This window comes from Nothoprocta perdicaria, unplaced genomic scaffold (assembly GCF_003342845.1).
Source record: "Nothoprocta perdicaria isolate Ctin4 unplaced genomic scaffold, notPer1 scaffold_66, whole genome shotgun sequence".
NCBI classification, from domain to species: Eukaryota; Metazoa; Chordata; class Aves; order Tinamiformes; family Tinamidae; genus Nothoprocta; species Nothoprocta perdicaria.
In genome coordinates, this window is record NW_020455932.1 from 3,125,434 (window position 1) to 3,141,565 (window position 16,132).

A 16,132-nucleotide genomic window follows, 5' to 3' on the forward strand; every position below is an offset into this window, starting at 1 on the left:
GGGAGCTGGTCCCGCTGCCGTCCCGGTACCACTCCCTGGCCACCTCTCCAGCATGGGGCTGCTTGGGAAGAGCTTCCCGCTCGCCTGGAGCACCCGTGACCCGGCCCGTCCGTGCGGCGCCCACGGGGGCTCCACGCTCGGCAACCCTTCGCTTTTGCTGGGCCTCAAACCCCCGCTCTCGGCCGCTCCGGGAGCAACTCTGACATCCGCAACCCCCTCATCCTCCATTCTTTTTTTTCTCTACAAGATTTAGGTTTTTTTCCAAGAGGAAAAAAAAATAGTGTGTCAATAAGTAGCCTGTCCCAACTAAACTTCACCTCTTCTGTCTAGGTTTTACTTACCATACCAGAGCGGCTGATGCAAAAATCTTAAACTTGCCAAGATCTGGGATTTTTCTGCTCATCCTCTTGACCTCTTAAGGTATCTGACTCCTCGGCCGTTTTGCTCCTGCAGTCTCTCCCTGCACTCCCATTTCCAGGTTCCTCCCTGGCAGCCTTGCTCCTTCGGGACCTTCCTGTGGGGCTTTGCTCGCCGGGGCTCCCGCGCGGTCTCTCCTCGGTAACCCTGCCCTTGCGCACGCGTCCCGCTGCCCTCCTTTGCTGCTCGTTCGYGGAGCTGTGGCCGGCGGTGAAGCTGCGCTTGGCTCGAACACAGCTGGTCAACTGATCCCGGCTCCTGGCTTGGCCTCCTCAGCCCACAAGCACAGCTGAACTTCCCCGTGAAACCCTTGTGCCCTCCCGGCTTCATTCCGGCTCCGCGCTCCCCCATTCCACCCGTGTCAGCTCAGGGGCTCGYGCGCTGCTCACCTCCGGTGCCCGAGCTCCCTTGTGTGGTTTTAGGGTCGGGTTTTAGGTAAGGCTCGCTTTGAGGAGGATKCTGCAGCGTTTCTGCCTGCAGCCTTTCCCCCCAGGCCTCTCCACACTCCCGAGGCCTGCTCCCAACGCCCCATTGCAGTGTCCGGGGTGCAGTCGCCTGGTTTGAAATCTCAATGTTCCTGCTTCACAAGCAGCTTTTCCAGAGACTCCTCAGCCTGTTCGTGTGGGGTTTTTTTGTTTGTTTGGGGGTGTTTTATTTATTTTTAACGTGAAGGGAAGTGGTTTCAAGGCCCTTCTGTGATGATCTGATTCTCGCCCGGGTGGTGCCAGAGTCTTGCCTGTGGTTTCCCTGGAGGTTGCCCAGGTGGGCCCGTCCCCTGGAGCGCTGCGGCTGCTCCTGCCTGCCCCACACCTCGAGGAAAGGCTGCCCGTGACCGGGACACCTCGGCCGTAACCCCACGCTGTTGCCAAGCCCACGGTGGGCAGGTGAGAGCAGCCCAAGGCCTGGGGCATCGCAGGCAGCTCTGCTTGCTCCAGGACCTGTCACAGACCCATCAGGGACAGTCACCTGAAGAACAGATTGTGACGCAGTTTAAATACCGGKGAATGTGTCCGCTGTCTAATCCTCCCCTGCCTGTGCTTGGCGGGTGCTGCTCCTCCCGTGGGCAGCGTGTCCTGGGGCTGCGCTCGGGTGCTGCAGCGCGGCGGGTCGGGCCTGGGGCTCTCCCTCAGGAGCCCGCGTGCGCCGCCCGCTTTTGCTTCAGCTCCCGGCGCCGTTTGGGGCCTTTCCTGTGGGAACTTGCTGTCGTGGGGCCCGGCCACGTGGAGCCATGGCCTGGGCCGAGCAGCGGCCTCCCCGGGGAGCTGCTTCTGTGCAGGTCCCGGCACGGAGGCGCTGCAGGCACCGGGCCGGCCTGGGCCCCCGGGTGGGCACCGGGCCGGCCTGGGCACCCCCAGGAGCGGCGGGAGCAGCCGCCCTGCCTGCAGGTCCAGCCTCGCCTCTGCTGCTGCCCAACGCTGGCAGTTAAACCCTCATCCCTGAGTCTTTACCTAACTTCCCATCACAGATTAATCATTCCTAAATCCTGCTATCCTGAGCTTTGGGTTTTAATATTGATAGATCAGTAATGAAGGTAAGAATAAATAGGATCTGCCCAAAGACTGGTTCCTGGTGGCCTTCAGGAGAAGCAGCCTCTGGATGTTTAGTTTTGCTTAAAATACCAGAGCTCATCCCATACAATCTGCTTTGTGTCTCACTCTGTGCTCTGACATTAATTGTATTTTTAGCCTTTAATTAGTTGAGAGCCCTGACATGGCTACTCTGTTTTTAGGATCAGAATAAGGTTAATCGGCTACCCATAGTTTCTCCTAACATTCATGTGTTATTTTGRGTTTATTTATTTATTTATTTTAATGTTAGAACTTGCCTTCCTGCTTTAAGCCCCCTAGAAAACAATTCCAGGGCTGGAAGAAGAGCTGAAATTCCAGGGATACGGCGGCGGGGCCATGCAGAGCCCTTCCTGCGCCCGCAGGCGCTTGGCAAAGTATTCCGAGCAATTAACGTGGAGCAATTAACGCAGGCCGTGGTGGGCAGGGGCCCTGCACCCGCAGCCTCATTAGGGCAGCGCTAACGAGGCCGGCAGCGCCCCGGCCTCCCCCACGGGAGCACCCTGGTTCGCAGCCCCCATTACCCACGGGCCGTTCCTGGGTGCGGGGCTGCAAATGCCGGGGCTGCTGTGGTCAATAAGGGCTTCCGGAGCGGTTGTGTTTGTCAGAGCGCCTCTGTGAGCRCCGACACGCCTGGAGCGGCGCAGGCCTTTCCCTGCAGGCCTTTCCCTCTGCCAGCCTAACGGCGTGCACCGTTTCTAGAGCGTATGCAGCCGTGTGGCACCTCTGTGGAAAAGTGTCYGGGCTCTGCACATCCCTGTTTGGGTCTGGAGCGGGGACGGAGCAACGGGAGAGCAGCAGGGGAAGAGCCRGGAGGTGTGGGGTGCGCGGGGCCCCGCAGGGCGCGAGCGGCTCCCTGGCAGCGTGGGGCGGCAGCGCGAGGCTCGGGCTCTTGCTGTGGCTTGGGGAGCCCAACATCCTGCTTGGGAGCCGTTCCTGGAGCAGCTTGCTGGGACACCCCCCAGCACAACGGGGGGTGCAGCTCGCCCGCCTGGACACCCCAACGGCCCAGCCAGGAAGCCGCCAGACGTGGCCCTTCCCAGGGAAAGAGCAGCACAGCAAGTCCCGAGGCAGAGAGAACTTGAACGGGAAGGCGCTTGGGATATCAGCAGAGGGAAGCTGCTGGTGTTGGAGTTACCTGCCCGGGCTCCCGCAGGGCATCACGAGCAGCTAACTGGGCCAGCGGCAGCTCTGGCAGAGCAAGAGGCCCCGGGCTGTCCTGCGCAGCGCGCGTCGTGCCGGGGTTTTGTGCTRTCTCCTGGTTCCTGTCGCCTCGTGAATCCTGGGGAGCTCCTTCGGCTGCGGCGCGTCCCGGCTCTTGAACGCGGGGCCCGGGGAGCCTGTGGACCGGAGGAGACGYCACGGGGCTGCGCTGAGCTGGCCGGAGGCTCCCCGGCCAACCGGGCTCCTCTTGGGCARCGCGGCGGTGCAGGATGGCGCGGGGGAGGCACAGGAAGAGCTCCTGAAACACGGCACAGCCCAAGGGTTGAGCGGATAGCAGCGACCAGCTCCTTCCCCTGCAGGAGGGCAAGTGGGGAAGCTCAAGTAGCCATTAGGGAAGATTTAATAAATTGGTACAAAGCGTACTGCAGAAAGTACTCGTGCGTCATTCGGTGTTATCAATAATTTAGAGAGCTGCAAATTAACRAGGAAGGGCTGCTTAACCCTTTGCTTCCCCCGCTGGCTACGCTTCTCCAGCTAACCTGGAAGTCACCGGTTCCCGTGGGTCCTCCTAGCGAAACTGGAAGCTGCTTCATCTCTTCCTATTTAGTCTGAGATCTGTGATCATGATGCTAAACAATGGAAAGAAAATAATGTTCCTCCACTTCCAAACACACTAGWTTTGAAAAATGTTACTGTGGTATTTGGCTTTTTTTTTATTTTTTCGGGAGGAAAAAAGTTGATTCTGTCATGGTTTTCTTGTTTGTTTTTCCATGTTTTCCTGAAACTTGTTAATCTGCTTTTACATGTAAAGGGGAGCTGGTGAGCGAGATCTGAAGCCTTTCTAAGTTTCTGTTCTCTGCCCTGGCCTTTGGCACTGAGGGAGAGGGTAGACCGTGAGAAGGTGCCAAACGGGGGCAAAACTCATCAGACCCATTGAACGTTCCTGCAGCTTCGGCGTGCTGCTYGTTGCTGCTAATTGTGAGACGTTGGCTTTAGCTGGTGTCCAAGTCATCATCAGACCCACTGCTTAGGCGGTCAGTGCCCCCCAGCCCTGATAACACTGGTTGTTTTTAAGAGCAATTGAGAGTCACATTTGCAGGTCTCGGAGGCGCTTGTGTTTGCGGTGAATCCCTCCGAGGAGGCGCACAGAGCACAACRGGGACAGAACTTGGATGCAGGAGGGAAGCTGTTGATCAGCGGATACCATCCAAGAGAATCCAGGCTTGAATGTCCAGGAAGGCTCTTTTCTTCTCCCTAAATGCCAGGGACRCTTGTGGACCTACCAGTGCTCTTGGAGAGCATCTTCTCAACGCAGGCCCCTGCGTCTTCCTGCCTTGAGCACGTCCGTCCATGGGAAGCTGCGTGGTGGGAGGGCTGTTTTGATGAGCTGCCCAGGCCAGGGCAGGAGTTGAGCGTGTGCTCCGTCCTCTCAGGGAAGGAGATTTCCTCCTGGTTCCTTTTCCTGCTCTTGGTAACATAAAGATGAAAGGAGAGACTTCTCCCTTGTTACAAGCTTTCCGAGAGTTACTTTGGARGTGGAAGCAATTTCATTTCTTGAGTATCTGTGGGAATAAAATAAGGCAGAATATGGGGAAGAGGCCGTATCTACTCCAGTTTCGTCATCAGTGTTGGTCTTGCACAATTTCTGCTTCTGAAGCTCTGTTCTTGCTCCCAGAATGTGCTTCTCTTTTTTCACCCCGGGCAGTGAGTCCTGCACGTTGTGTGTGTAGCAGCTGACCAGAAGCACTTGGTGTCTTCCCGCAATGCTGAAGCTGTTTGCAGCAGCCCTTCCAAAGGGCCCTCACTGGAGGTTAGCAATGACAGGGGCAGGTTATCAGGTTATTGGGTTCCTCACAGTGCCGTGCAACGTGTCACGTATTTATCCTGCACTATCGTCACTGTTGACCTAAACTTCTGCTTTTGGTTCTCATTGCTCTCTATAGGTGTCTAGTGGATCAACAAGAGGAAACCGAGCTGCGCTTGAGCTAGGACCTTTGGAGAGTCTCTGAGGATGGTGAGTACACGTTCTCATGAGACTTCGTGCCTCTTTAGTTGTATCTCTGAGTCTTGCGCTGCTGCTAAGTGTGTTGAGGAGGAGCTGAGAACTGTACTCACGGGAGCTCAATTGGGGAATGTGACCAAAGATGTTTTCACTTTGGGGAAAAACGGAAGTAATCCAGGTAGGAAAAAGGGATCTACCCCCCCATCTTTCCCTCCCCTCAAAAAAAAAGGCCTGTATTTTGCTTGCTGAGCAGTAGGAGAGGGTTGTAGCTCTTGGCAAGCGCGGGGTGGTTGGGATGGGGGATCCCTGTGAGGATTCGGCACTGGGTGGCTATGGGCTAAGGTGAGAGTTTGTGTGGAAGAGAAGAGCTTTGGGAATGCTGCGTGTAAGTAAAAACACACATTGGTTTATTAAAAAAATAAAAATATGAAAAAATAAAAAATGAAGGATTTGAAAAATACAAATAAGGCGTTTTAGTGAAGGACTGAAACAAAAGTGGGTGGGTGGTTTTACAAATGTGCGTGTTATCTTTCTGCTGGTCCCTGTATCCAAAATTGGTTAATGGGTTGCGAGAAGGGGGATCTGTACAGCCTCAGGTCTAGAGGCAGCGCGCGGCGGCGGCCAGCTGAGCGCGGCGCACGCTTGCTCCGAGGGCACGGAGGGGCTCGTTCAGACCCGGGGCCTGCTTACGGCCAGGAAACGCTATAAACCCTGGTGCTTCCACCTGCTAGAGCAAGGGCCAGCACTCTGGGCTTCTTGCAGATGTTTTCAGAGCAGGTTTTGTGAATGAAAAGCTTGGCCATCGTGAGCTCTCTGTCTTCCCTCTGGAGTAGGGACGGAACCATGTGGAGAAGATCGGGACACAAGAAGCCAGAATAGAGACAGAAATGGGAAATAGTGCTGCAGGATTGTGCCCTGTGTGTAATGATTAGAGTATAAACATCTCTGAAATGTTGCTGTAGCCAAGATGCTGTTCATGGTATGAATTTACCTTTGGATTTGTGGTTGTTTTTTTTTTTTCCCCCGCTGTATTTTAATAAGCCTGGAATGTTCTAAATCCTCTTCTGCCTCCTTGAGTTATTGAGATAGGCAGTTTCTCTTGATTTATCAGTTTATTTTTGTTTTAAAACATAGTGTTGGGTTTTCTTCTTCTGTTCATTTATCACTTCCCATTGTAACGATTAAATACCAGTCTTATAACATGCTTCAGTGATGCCAGAGTAGCAGAAATCCCCAAATCTCCCGGGATGGAAAATCTTCTCTGTGGTTCAGGAAATTCTGAAACCTAGAAGTAATTTCTAAATGTTTCATTAGCCGCCAATGGAGATTTTGTTTTTCTTCTTTTCTGGACTCACCAAACTGCTCGCTGAAATCAGGTTCGTGTTTGCAGTTTCAGTACATTGTGGCAGACTGACACTGCAGAGTTGTGTTAAGTAGCTCCTTTAGGTTCATTTTTTGGACCTGTCCCTAGTGGCTTCATCTCATTCTCCCGAGTTCCTGCTTTGGAAGCAGTGGTCAACTGTGGGGCTGCCCGTAACCTCTTGGAGCCTTTGCTTGTTGTGGATGTGTCAGACCCTGCCAGCCGTTGGAGGAGCTCACCTCTCTTGATCTGCTGCCTGTACAGAAGGTGGCTGCTGCCGGTAGCGATGTCACCCCTCTTTGACCCATTCCAATGTTAGTGTGTCCCATTGGGGATGCTTTCACTGGAACTTCAAGGTTTGTGTCCCCTTTTGAGTTTATGCAGTGCTGCTTTTGTTCTCTGTTCCTTTCTTCTTGTATCCGTCCCTGGGTGCTTTCATGGTGTGCTGTTAAGCACTGAGTATTTATGGAATGGTGGTGGCTCAGGATCCACTGCTTAGTGACACATTCTCCCTTTTGCCTTCCAGTGGTGGTGCTGCATTCCCATGATAGAGATGTCCAAGCCAGTGCTCGTGTTGACATGAGAACGTTGCTCGCTGCATCCGTGGTGATGCTCCCCAGCCCTGCTGGCACACTTAGGGAAACATGAAGCTTTTCCTTTTCGTCATCCTTCCTGCCTTTTAACGGATGCCTGTTCTGTGATCTTTACTTCAGGGCTGTGACTTTGGAGTTTCACATGGCTCTGCAGGGGGTTGTTGCAGGCGAAGGGACGCTCTGCACCCTGGCAATGTAGGGAGGAAGGGGCCAAGCTCTTCTGGGTGGTGGCCAGTGACAGGACCAGGGGCAATGGGTGTAAGTTGAAACCCAGGCAGCTCCATCTCCATGTGAGGAAGAACCACTGTGGAGATGCCCGAGCCCTGGCCCAGGCTGCCCAGGGAGGCTGGGGAGGCTCCTGCTCTGGGGATCTCCCAACCCACCTGGATGCGACCGGGTGCCCCGTGCTCTGGGTGTCCCTGCTGGAGCAGGGGCTGCACTGGGTGATCCCTAGAGGTCCCTTCCAACCTCAGCCACTCTGTGGTTCTGTGAACACAAATGCAGGTCACCACTTGCTCTCCCCTTTGTGTTACCACGGAGCTTTAGGCCAGCCTCAGTGAAGAGCTTTCCTTGGATAGTTAGGCTGGCCTCATTTCTCCCCAAAGGCTCTCTGCTGCTGAAACTGCCCTTAGAGACAGCACTGATGAGGGCTTAGTCCCTTGATTTGGCTAATGGAGGTTCTAACAAGCAGCCAGCACCTCTATACGATACTTAAAACTAATCTAGAGTAGGTGAGTTAGCGCAAGCAGTTCTGCTGTGACCTCGTCGCAAAGATCACAAGTTGACCCTCGCCACGCTGGCCCTGATCTGCTGCACACAGAACGTGGCTTCTTGCCCTCCTCGTGCTCCTTTAGCAGTTTATTTCTGGGAGGCCACGTCAGTGGCCCAGCAGTCTTCTCGGTTCACCAAGGGCCTCCTTGGGCTTTGAGGAAATGCGCTGTTTTTGAAGAGGGAGGTGAAACAAAGGTACCCTCCRCCCAACAGAGGCAGAGGAGACAGAACGCGCGGTCCTGGTGGCAGAGTTTAGATAACAGTTCCTGCCTCAGTGCTCACGGGAAGTGTCCAGACCTGGACGGGCATAAACGAGTGCCCGCAGACACCTCTCTGCGCTGGRAGCGTCTCGGCTCGGGCGGTCTGAGGCTCCCGGAGCCACAGGCTGTCGGGCGGCTCCTGTCCCCATGGAGCAGGATGCCATGGAAGCCTCTGCCCCAGGAATCTCTCTCCTGAGAGTTTTTCTCGTGGATTTTTTTATCCCTATCATGTGGGGCAGCCTATGCATAGGATGCAGGATGAGAGACAAGCCTATGGGTGCATGTTGCCTCCAGCCATTTCCATAACTCCTTGCTTTCCCTTCTCTCCCTCTCCAGGGAGCTCTCTCATCCTACAGCACTGTGCTGACTGTGCACGGCTAATAGGTAAACGTGATGGAAGTGGTGCCCTCTGTCTAATGAAAGAGTWTTTATAGCAAATTTATTTGTGGTGCCAAAAATAAATGGAGGATAAAGGTGTGTTGGGATTGGGAAGGGTAGGGTTGTATTCAAAAGCTTGRGTGCAGAGTGACGGTGGTGGCACCGAAGATCTTCCTGCAGTGGCAGAGACCAGCGCTCCTCGGCYTCGTGCTGCCCGCCTCCACCGTGCTGCTGGTGCTGCGAGTGGCACCCACGTTCCCCCAGGGATTCGGGCCCCTTTGGTCCGGGTGTGTTTCGTTCCAGGTCTGTGGGCACTGAAGAGCTGCGCTGGGGCGGCCTGTCGTTTCTGAAGACAGGGACGGGTTGCTGTAGACCTGCAACGAAGACGGGTTGCGAAGAGGGAACTGGGCAGTGAAGGTGCCAGCTGTTCACTGAACGCTGCCTCTTATGTTGTGTGGAAGATAGAGCCCAGCCYGTGAGGAAGGGATGTAGTTCAGCAGGTTGAGTCCAGGCCACGAGAGAGACCTCAGCACCGTGGTGACTGCCTCAAGCAGAGAGGTCCTGGCTTCATGCCAGCATGTCCACGTAGGGAATATCATCCACAGTGGAGGCTGYGGGATGGCCCAGGAGCTGCATCCTGCCTCACCGAGCAGCTCTCAGAGCCCCCAGGCCCCTCCTGGGACRTGCAGGAGGTTCCCCCGCTGCGTGGTGAGGCCTGCGGTGTGCGAGTGGRGATGTGAGCAGGAAAGGGAGGCGTCCTGCAGGAGAGCCACCCGGGCTGTGAACCGTGGGCCTTGCCGCTCAGAGGAGACATGGTCCATTCCCAGGAGCTGGCCCTCAGAACATGCTGTCCACAGGGCATTTGGCTTCTCTCTTCCTCGTGGTTCATGAAACCTTTAGAGGGAAACTGAGGAAGGTTCCTGTCTTGCACTGTCCTCAGGAGAGAGTCAGCAGGGCCAAAAGGGTTCTGCTTGTCCTGCTGGTGCCCCAGTGGCAGCCCCAGCGTGAATGTGCACGTGGATAACGCTTGGAGGAGCCCAGTTGCAYGTAAACCTGGTCTTCCTTGTCCAGCCTTGTGGCTGTTAGCGACACTGCAGGTAGGGCAAACACCAGCAGTTTGGCTGTGCAAACATCTGACTTGGCTAGAGAGATTCCTAGAAGCCGAGGCAGCTGGAATAAGGCTGCATGCGCCCCAAGTCCCCTACTTCTAACCACACGGACCACGCTGCACTGCAGTTTCACTGTCTGGGAAGCCAGCTTAGCTTARAAATTCCAACTAGTGCCCTGGTGATCCCCCTTTCAGCTGTGCCCAGCTGCATCTCAGAGCTGCGAAGGCYCCTCAGCAGCCCCGCTGGTGTTGGCCTGCAGGAAGGACCTGTGGGAAGCAAGGCACTTCTCCAGGTGCTCAGGAGCCAGGGTTACGTCTTGGCCAAGATGTAACATGTTAGAAATCATGAACYTTGCCCGTAAGCCTCTCTTCTCATGGTGTAAGTGCTGACTTTATACCTAGAGCAAATATGCGTAGGGTTGGATGTGTCTCCTATGCAGGGCTTGGCAGAGATGGTGCAGAGGAGCCTGTGRGTTCCCGCTGGAGTTGGGCACCTCTGGGGCTGGGCAGCGTGTGCCCAAGTCCAGGCCACCACGTAAAGAGTGGGGCTGAGGGGAGCATCTCGGCACACACAGCAGCATTTCCTTTTAGGACTTCTCTCCGTCAGCATCTGAGCAGTGTGGCCTGCACAACCTTGTGGGTTTGGGGTACTCCGTGCTCTTGGTTTCTCAGCAGCTTTGGCCTGGGCATTGGTGCCCTGCAGTGGTAAAAGGGAGCAGACTTGGGCATTGCACAACTGTGTCTTGAGCAAGGATGCTCCAAAAAAAATGTAAGCCTTCCATTTCTGTGGAGAAATGCCCCAATCTTTTATCTGGTTTTAGAAAAACATTCAACATGTTCTTGTGTCGCTATTTGGACTTGTCTGTTGATGACCATGGGGCAAGGAGATGTACAAGCTCAGCAGCTGCAGGCTCCATTCTGCTCCAACTGGGGACCCTTATCCCAGAGCAGAAGAGCTGGGCTGATTCAGCCTGACCTTTTGAGGATTAATGAAGTGCTAGACTTGCTTYTTGAAGGGGAAAAAAAAAAAGACTTTAGGGCCTTATTTCAGTCTTACATGTGCTGATCTGTCACCAAGCTTTATAAGACACCCCRGAGGTCTAATTCTTACCCTTTGGCTTTCTGCATGGCCACCAGGAAAGTGTTTTGAGCAAGGATCCTCTTCCCTGTCACYTCCCTGTGTCAGGAGCTGCCCATGCCTGACCCGGGACGGCCGCTAAGGGGCCCGGATGATCCCAGCACCTCGCGAGAGGTAGAGGGCAGAGCCACAACCAGAGGTGCTGCTGCAAAGGGAGACGTCCCAGGCGGAGCTCGCAGCGGGGCCCTGCGCCGTGGCCTGCACAGCTTGCCCGTTGCTCGTGCTCTTGCSTAGCACCAAGCAGTCAGGCAGCCCCTGGGGCCAGGGCGTTGAACCCCTCCGCGTTTCCTGCCCCCGAGGGCCCTGCTTTGTGCTCCGCAGGCAGGGCTAGCTTGGAGGTGGTGCAGCCTCCCCTTGCAGCTAAGTGCCTGGGGCTGGGAAGGAGCTGCGGGTGGCCCCGTGAAGCCTGCTCTGCAGCAGGGCACCAGCGCCCGTGTCYGGGCGCGGGCAGGGGCTGAAGGCACCCGCTAATCCCGAGCGCAGCAGCATCTCCTCCAGGGAGGAATGGCAGGAAGGCTCAGAAGCAGTTTGGGGGCACTGCAGGTGCCGGAAGCGGGACCCCTTTGTGCTGCCTTCCCTGACCGTGTGCGCAGGGCTTTGGGAAGCCGCTCTGCTGCCGGCAGCACCCTGTTTWTCCGCAGGGTGTTTGCGGGGCGGGGGGCTCGGCCGGCGCCCCGGAGCGGCGCGGGCAGGAGGGCCCCGCCGCATCCCCGCGTTGCGGCCKCCGCCCGCCCCGCGCTCCATTTTCTGCCTAGGCTGGCAGGAGACGCTCAGATGGCAGAGCCTGCCCGGCTTCCCGCGCGGGAGGTGGAGCCTGCCCGCCCCGCGCCGCCCTCCTCCATTGTGAGCAGCGGCCCCGGCGGCGGCGGCACCTGCTCGGGTGCCGGGGATGCTGCTGCCCTTGGCGCGCAGCGGGGAGGCCGCGCCGCGCGGGCCGCAGCCGGGCGCCGCGCGCGGGACATGCGGCGGCTTTTGTGCTGCCCCCCCTGCAAATGAACATGAGTCTGCCAGGCCGCGTCTCCTGCTCCATGCTCAACTGCTTTGTAAGTGCATCCTCCTCCCTTCCTCCTCCCTCGCCCGCAGCCCCGTGTCCGCGAGCAGGGCCACCCGCCAGCTTCCCTGGCCGGCTGCCCCGGCCCTGGGCTGTCCTTGAGGCCGGGCTGCCTCAGATCCTGCCCGCTCTGCCTTGGGGTGCTGCCGGTCGCGCTGGCTCCCCTTTGTGCGCAGGGAGTCCCCTCCTTGGTGGCTCCCTGCCGGGCGCAAGGGCAGAGCAGCGGTGGCTGCGGGAAGGGCTGCCCTGGCGCCTCCCACCGCCCCCTGCCATGGGAGAGCAGCCAGCACGCGGGCCGGAGCCCTTCCCCACCGCCCTTTCCCGGGAGGAGCGAGCCGGGCTCCCGAGCCGGCCGCCGGCCCCTGGCACAGGGCCTGAGCAGCCTGGCTTGGCTGCCTCCCGGAGAAGGGGATGGGAGACCCTTCTTCCAGAGAGCCCCCMCAAGGTGTTGTGGTCAGGGGGCTGGGGTGAAGGCAGAGCCGGGCTGAGCTCTGCGCCCCGTTGTGATGGCCAGGGAAGATGCTGGGCCCACCTTGTGTTCACAGGGCCTGAAGGACCCGCAGGCCGGTGGGGGATCCCACGCTGCTCCGGCCCGGCTGCTCGCAGGGGTTTCTTTGTGAGCTGCAGTGGCGACTGGAGAGGACGGGGCGGGTGCCGGCCGCGGGCCCGCGGCGCTCGCGGTGCCACCCGTGCCTTYGTGCCCTGCGCGCTCGGCACCCGCGTGGGCCGGCGCCGGCAGGGCCCTGCGCCGGGCTCCACGGAGCTCCCGCCGCGCGTCGGCGATGCCGGAGCTGCAGATGCGGCTCTTGGCTGTGCCGGGTACCCGGTGAGTGCCGTGACTCCACTCACAGCGGGAGGAGGAGGAGGAGGAGGAGGCTTCCGAGTCATGCACTCAGAGCTGGATGTGCTCTGTAAGGGAAGGCTGGAATTGGTTTCTTCTTAATCTCCAGTGAAAACATGAGGTCATTGGGCATCGCTTTAAACGCAGCTGAATCAGAAGGCTAGGGTCCCTGGATCAAAATTTGGGAGTCTAGCCTAGATGACTTAGCCGGAAAGGTATTTTATTTTAATTTTTTGTTGTTTAATGCTTGCAGAACTGGGCACTTCCTAWTAAATGAAGGATTTCCTAGTGGATTTGTAATTAGAAAAAACTTGAGAGTTTATAGAAGGAACTACCTCGCTTTTAAGARGCATTCTAAAGAAAAGGTCCCTACGCTGACAGGCTTCCCCATGTGAAATCAATGCCGTTCTTGACCCTCAGCAATGGACATCCTCTGTACRAGTGTCTGGGTACCTGCTTGTTTGTGGAGCGGGTTGGTAGGCAGAGCATGGGCGAGGGGCAGCGAAGAACTGAAGGGGCTTTTGGAAGGGACTCGGGATTCACAGGCCCAGGTTGAGATGCTCTTGACCACATTTCCAGGGATCGTGGGTCTTTAGGAAATAAGGAGACTTCTACTCTAAGGAAGTAGAAGTCCTTAAGGAAGAATCCACTCTAAGGAGTGGATTGGCTACCAAAGGTGGAGGAAGGCCAAGGTACATTTCTTCTCTCAGACTAGTGCTAGGCTCATAAAGGTAATTCTCCTGTGCTCCCTTGGCGCTTCATTAGCTGACGATCTTCCGCAGCACTCGCACCCCGGCTCTGTGTCCTCCCAGACCAACTCTCCGAGGCCTTTGTGGAATTTCCAGAGTTTCTGACTCATTGAGGGTTAGACATTTGTGGTGTCCTGGGGAAAAACACTCTGTTTTGGAGCTCTCAACAGTCAGTGGCACGTGTTGTGAGTTGGACCTACTTGAACACAGTAGCTGGGGGATTTACATTTCACATTCCCTAATCTCTTTCAAAAGCCTCAAGCTCTTCCCAGATTTCTTTGGGTTAAGAGTGAAAATAAAAACCTCCCAGAGGGGAGGTATTTGTAAAAGTAACGGGGGAAAAGAGTAGGTAAAAGTCAAAAGGTAGCTGGAACCCTCCAGCCTGTGGAACTTCTGCTGTGGTTCCGTACGAAAGGCAGCGGCGGGTAACCTTTGATGTGACTAAATGCCATCCTAGCGATCAGATGTGCTGAACTCCTGTGCATCTGCTTCGCTCTTGGAGGGGCTTTGAGCTGCTGTAGGTTTGTCTCGTGTGGGGTCCCGCAGAGGGTGCCGGAGGCTCCGGCTGCCTGGGCTTCGCTCCCGTCGCCGGCGCTGCCGGAGGCCGAGGCCRCGCGCTCACTGTTTGCTGTGTTTGCCATGCAGGGTGAAGAAGGCCCTCCGAGTCTGGAGTATATCCAGGCCAAGGACTTGTTCCCCCCAAAAGAGCTCATAAAGGAGGAAGAGTCACTGCAGGTAAGGAAGGAAGAATACAGAAACCCACCTCTATGGGATGCAGCAGGCTTGATCTTTATGGCCGCGTGAAGCCTGAGAGCCCGTCCAGGCGTGTCTGGGGGGCTGTAAGTTCCTGGGCACTGCGTGCCGAGGGCGGCCGCCGCCTGCGCTGCCCTCCCTGCCAGCCCTGGCGAGATGCTGCCGTTGGTGCAGCGCTGCCTCTGCTGCTCGGAACCGGCGTGGCTGCAGCGCGGAGCTGCCCGGGCGTTCCCCGTGCCCGGCCCGCTGGAGCCACTGGGCCTTGCATGGCTCTGCATCCAACAGCCCCGTGTGGGACAGCTGGAGCGTCCGAGCTCGGCTGCACCCCGCATGGCAGCAGCATCCCTCTTGCAACAGCTCGTGCAGCCCTCGCGCTCCTTGCTCCTAGCGCATCCCTGCTGCAGAGCTCTTGGAAAGAGAAGCCTCCTTGCGGTGCCAACCTCCTGCTGCAAAGGCCCTTGAAAAGGACCCGGGTGCAGCTGCTGCTGTGCAGCAACAATGATGGTCTGGACTGCGGGAGCCAAAACCTTCCCGTGTTTTTGCTTCCTTTAACATTGCCCCCGGCTACCTTGTCCCGCTGCACGTCCTCCTCCTGTGGCTCTGGCCAAGCTCTAATGTTCTGACGGCTGCCGCAGGGTTTGAGTTTGCTCCGTGGTTGGCAGCRTCTTGCTAAGTGGTGCTGATAAAAACAAGGACTAAAATGTGGCAACGGGAGGACTGACTGTGCAGGAAACATCGAGCACCACACGCTGAGGAGGGCCAGGGGAGCATARGGACAAGCTGCACGGCGGTAGCCTTCAAAAGGCAGATTCTCCAGGGTGATTCTGAACTGGCACCACTGGCAAAGAGTCTCCTACATGGGAGACTGCAAAGCTCGCCCTTCCTGCACAGTAATTTGCATTCAGTAGATTGTGGCTCTGTTAGTATGAAGTGAAATCTAAAGAGATACTGGCCACTGGATAACAAACTGTATTTGGATATTTGCAGTTTTATTCCAGGATTTCCCTTTGTGAGATCTTAGGGTTTTTTGAAAGATTCTCTCTCCCTTCTGCTTCTGTGTGACAGTGCCACACAAGCACAAGAAACATGCCAACCAAGAACAGTGTTGGCAAGCACACAAAGTAAACTGCAGAAATAAAGTGAAAACTGTTTGTCAGTGTCGGATAATTAAAWTTTCTAACCGGTTTTCAGACAGGTGCCACTTTAGGGTTGTTAGCATCCCCTAGTAACTTAGGCAGGGAGGGGTTGTCAGCTTGGTTGCCACATGAAGTCTGGAATCCGGGAAACTCGTTCTCAGGCAGCGTGTAGTCAAAGCCCTCAAAATAGTTTAGAAATGACAACATGGTCAGACWTGTTCTAATTACAGTATAATGAATTGTTTCATCAACTGCCCTGTCTGGCAAGCAAAGAGCTTTGCCTGAAATAATAAATCTTTGTGACATTTTTGCTAATTGGTCACCAAAATCACCTAGYGTAGGTGGCGTCCAGGGAACACTGAAGAGTTCACTTAGCTAAGGGAAGGGAGGCACAAAAGAAGGGCACAAAGAAACAGAAGCTGGATGAATTTTTGGCTGCTCTGCATCCTTCTTAATACCAGATAGGGGAAAAAAAAGAAAAAAGAAAAAGAAAACTTGGCTGTCTACCAGCATCTCCTCTTTTAAAAATAGCTGAGCGTGTCCTGGTTGATAGGGACAGACAGACAGACCGTTAGTGTATCTGTTATCTAGATTCTTTTCTATTATTTTTGCTAAGCAAATAACTCCATCGCAGTCCTACAAATAACTATGTATAGAGATACCCTCACAGCTCTGTTAGCAGACACTGGTCCAGCCTTTGACTCATTTACTGGTCCCCATGAGTCTCACGATGCTGCTCACGGTCTCGCTGACTTGAATGGCACCGCAGGGTGGGTGGCCCCTGCCTTGGCAAACGGGTCTGATTGCATCGGCGCTGTCTGGAGCCGCGCTCAGCACCTCCCCAAA

The 16,132-nt window shown here is 56.0% G+C and overlaps 1 protein-coding gene across 2 annotated transcripts in view; it reads left to right on the plus strand.

Moving 5' to 3' along the window:
• The first annotated feature begins 373 nt into the window (after positions 1–373).
• The window catches only part of MTMR4 (myotubularin related protein 4), a 37,512-nt gene continuing 21,753 nt past the window's right edge, over positions 374–16,132 (plus strand). Inside the window, exons 1-3 of one of the 2 annotated variants that reach the window (XM_026050175.1) lie at positions 374–420; positions 5,090–5,160; positions 14,043–14,132. In XM_026050175.1, the coding sequence (XP_025905960.1) occupies positions 5,158–5,160; positions 14,043–14,132 (93 nt within the window). In that variant the 5' untranslated portion in view covers positions 374–420; positions 5,090–5,157. Of the gene's footprint in view, positions 421–5,089; positions 5,161–11,736; positions 11,800–14,042; positions 14,133–16,132 lie in introns of those variants that run through there. The other variant, XM_026050176.1, reaches the window with a different exon arrangement.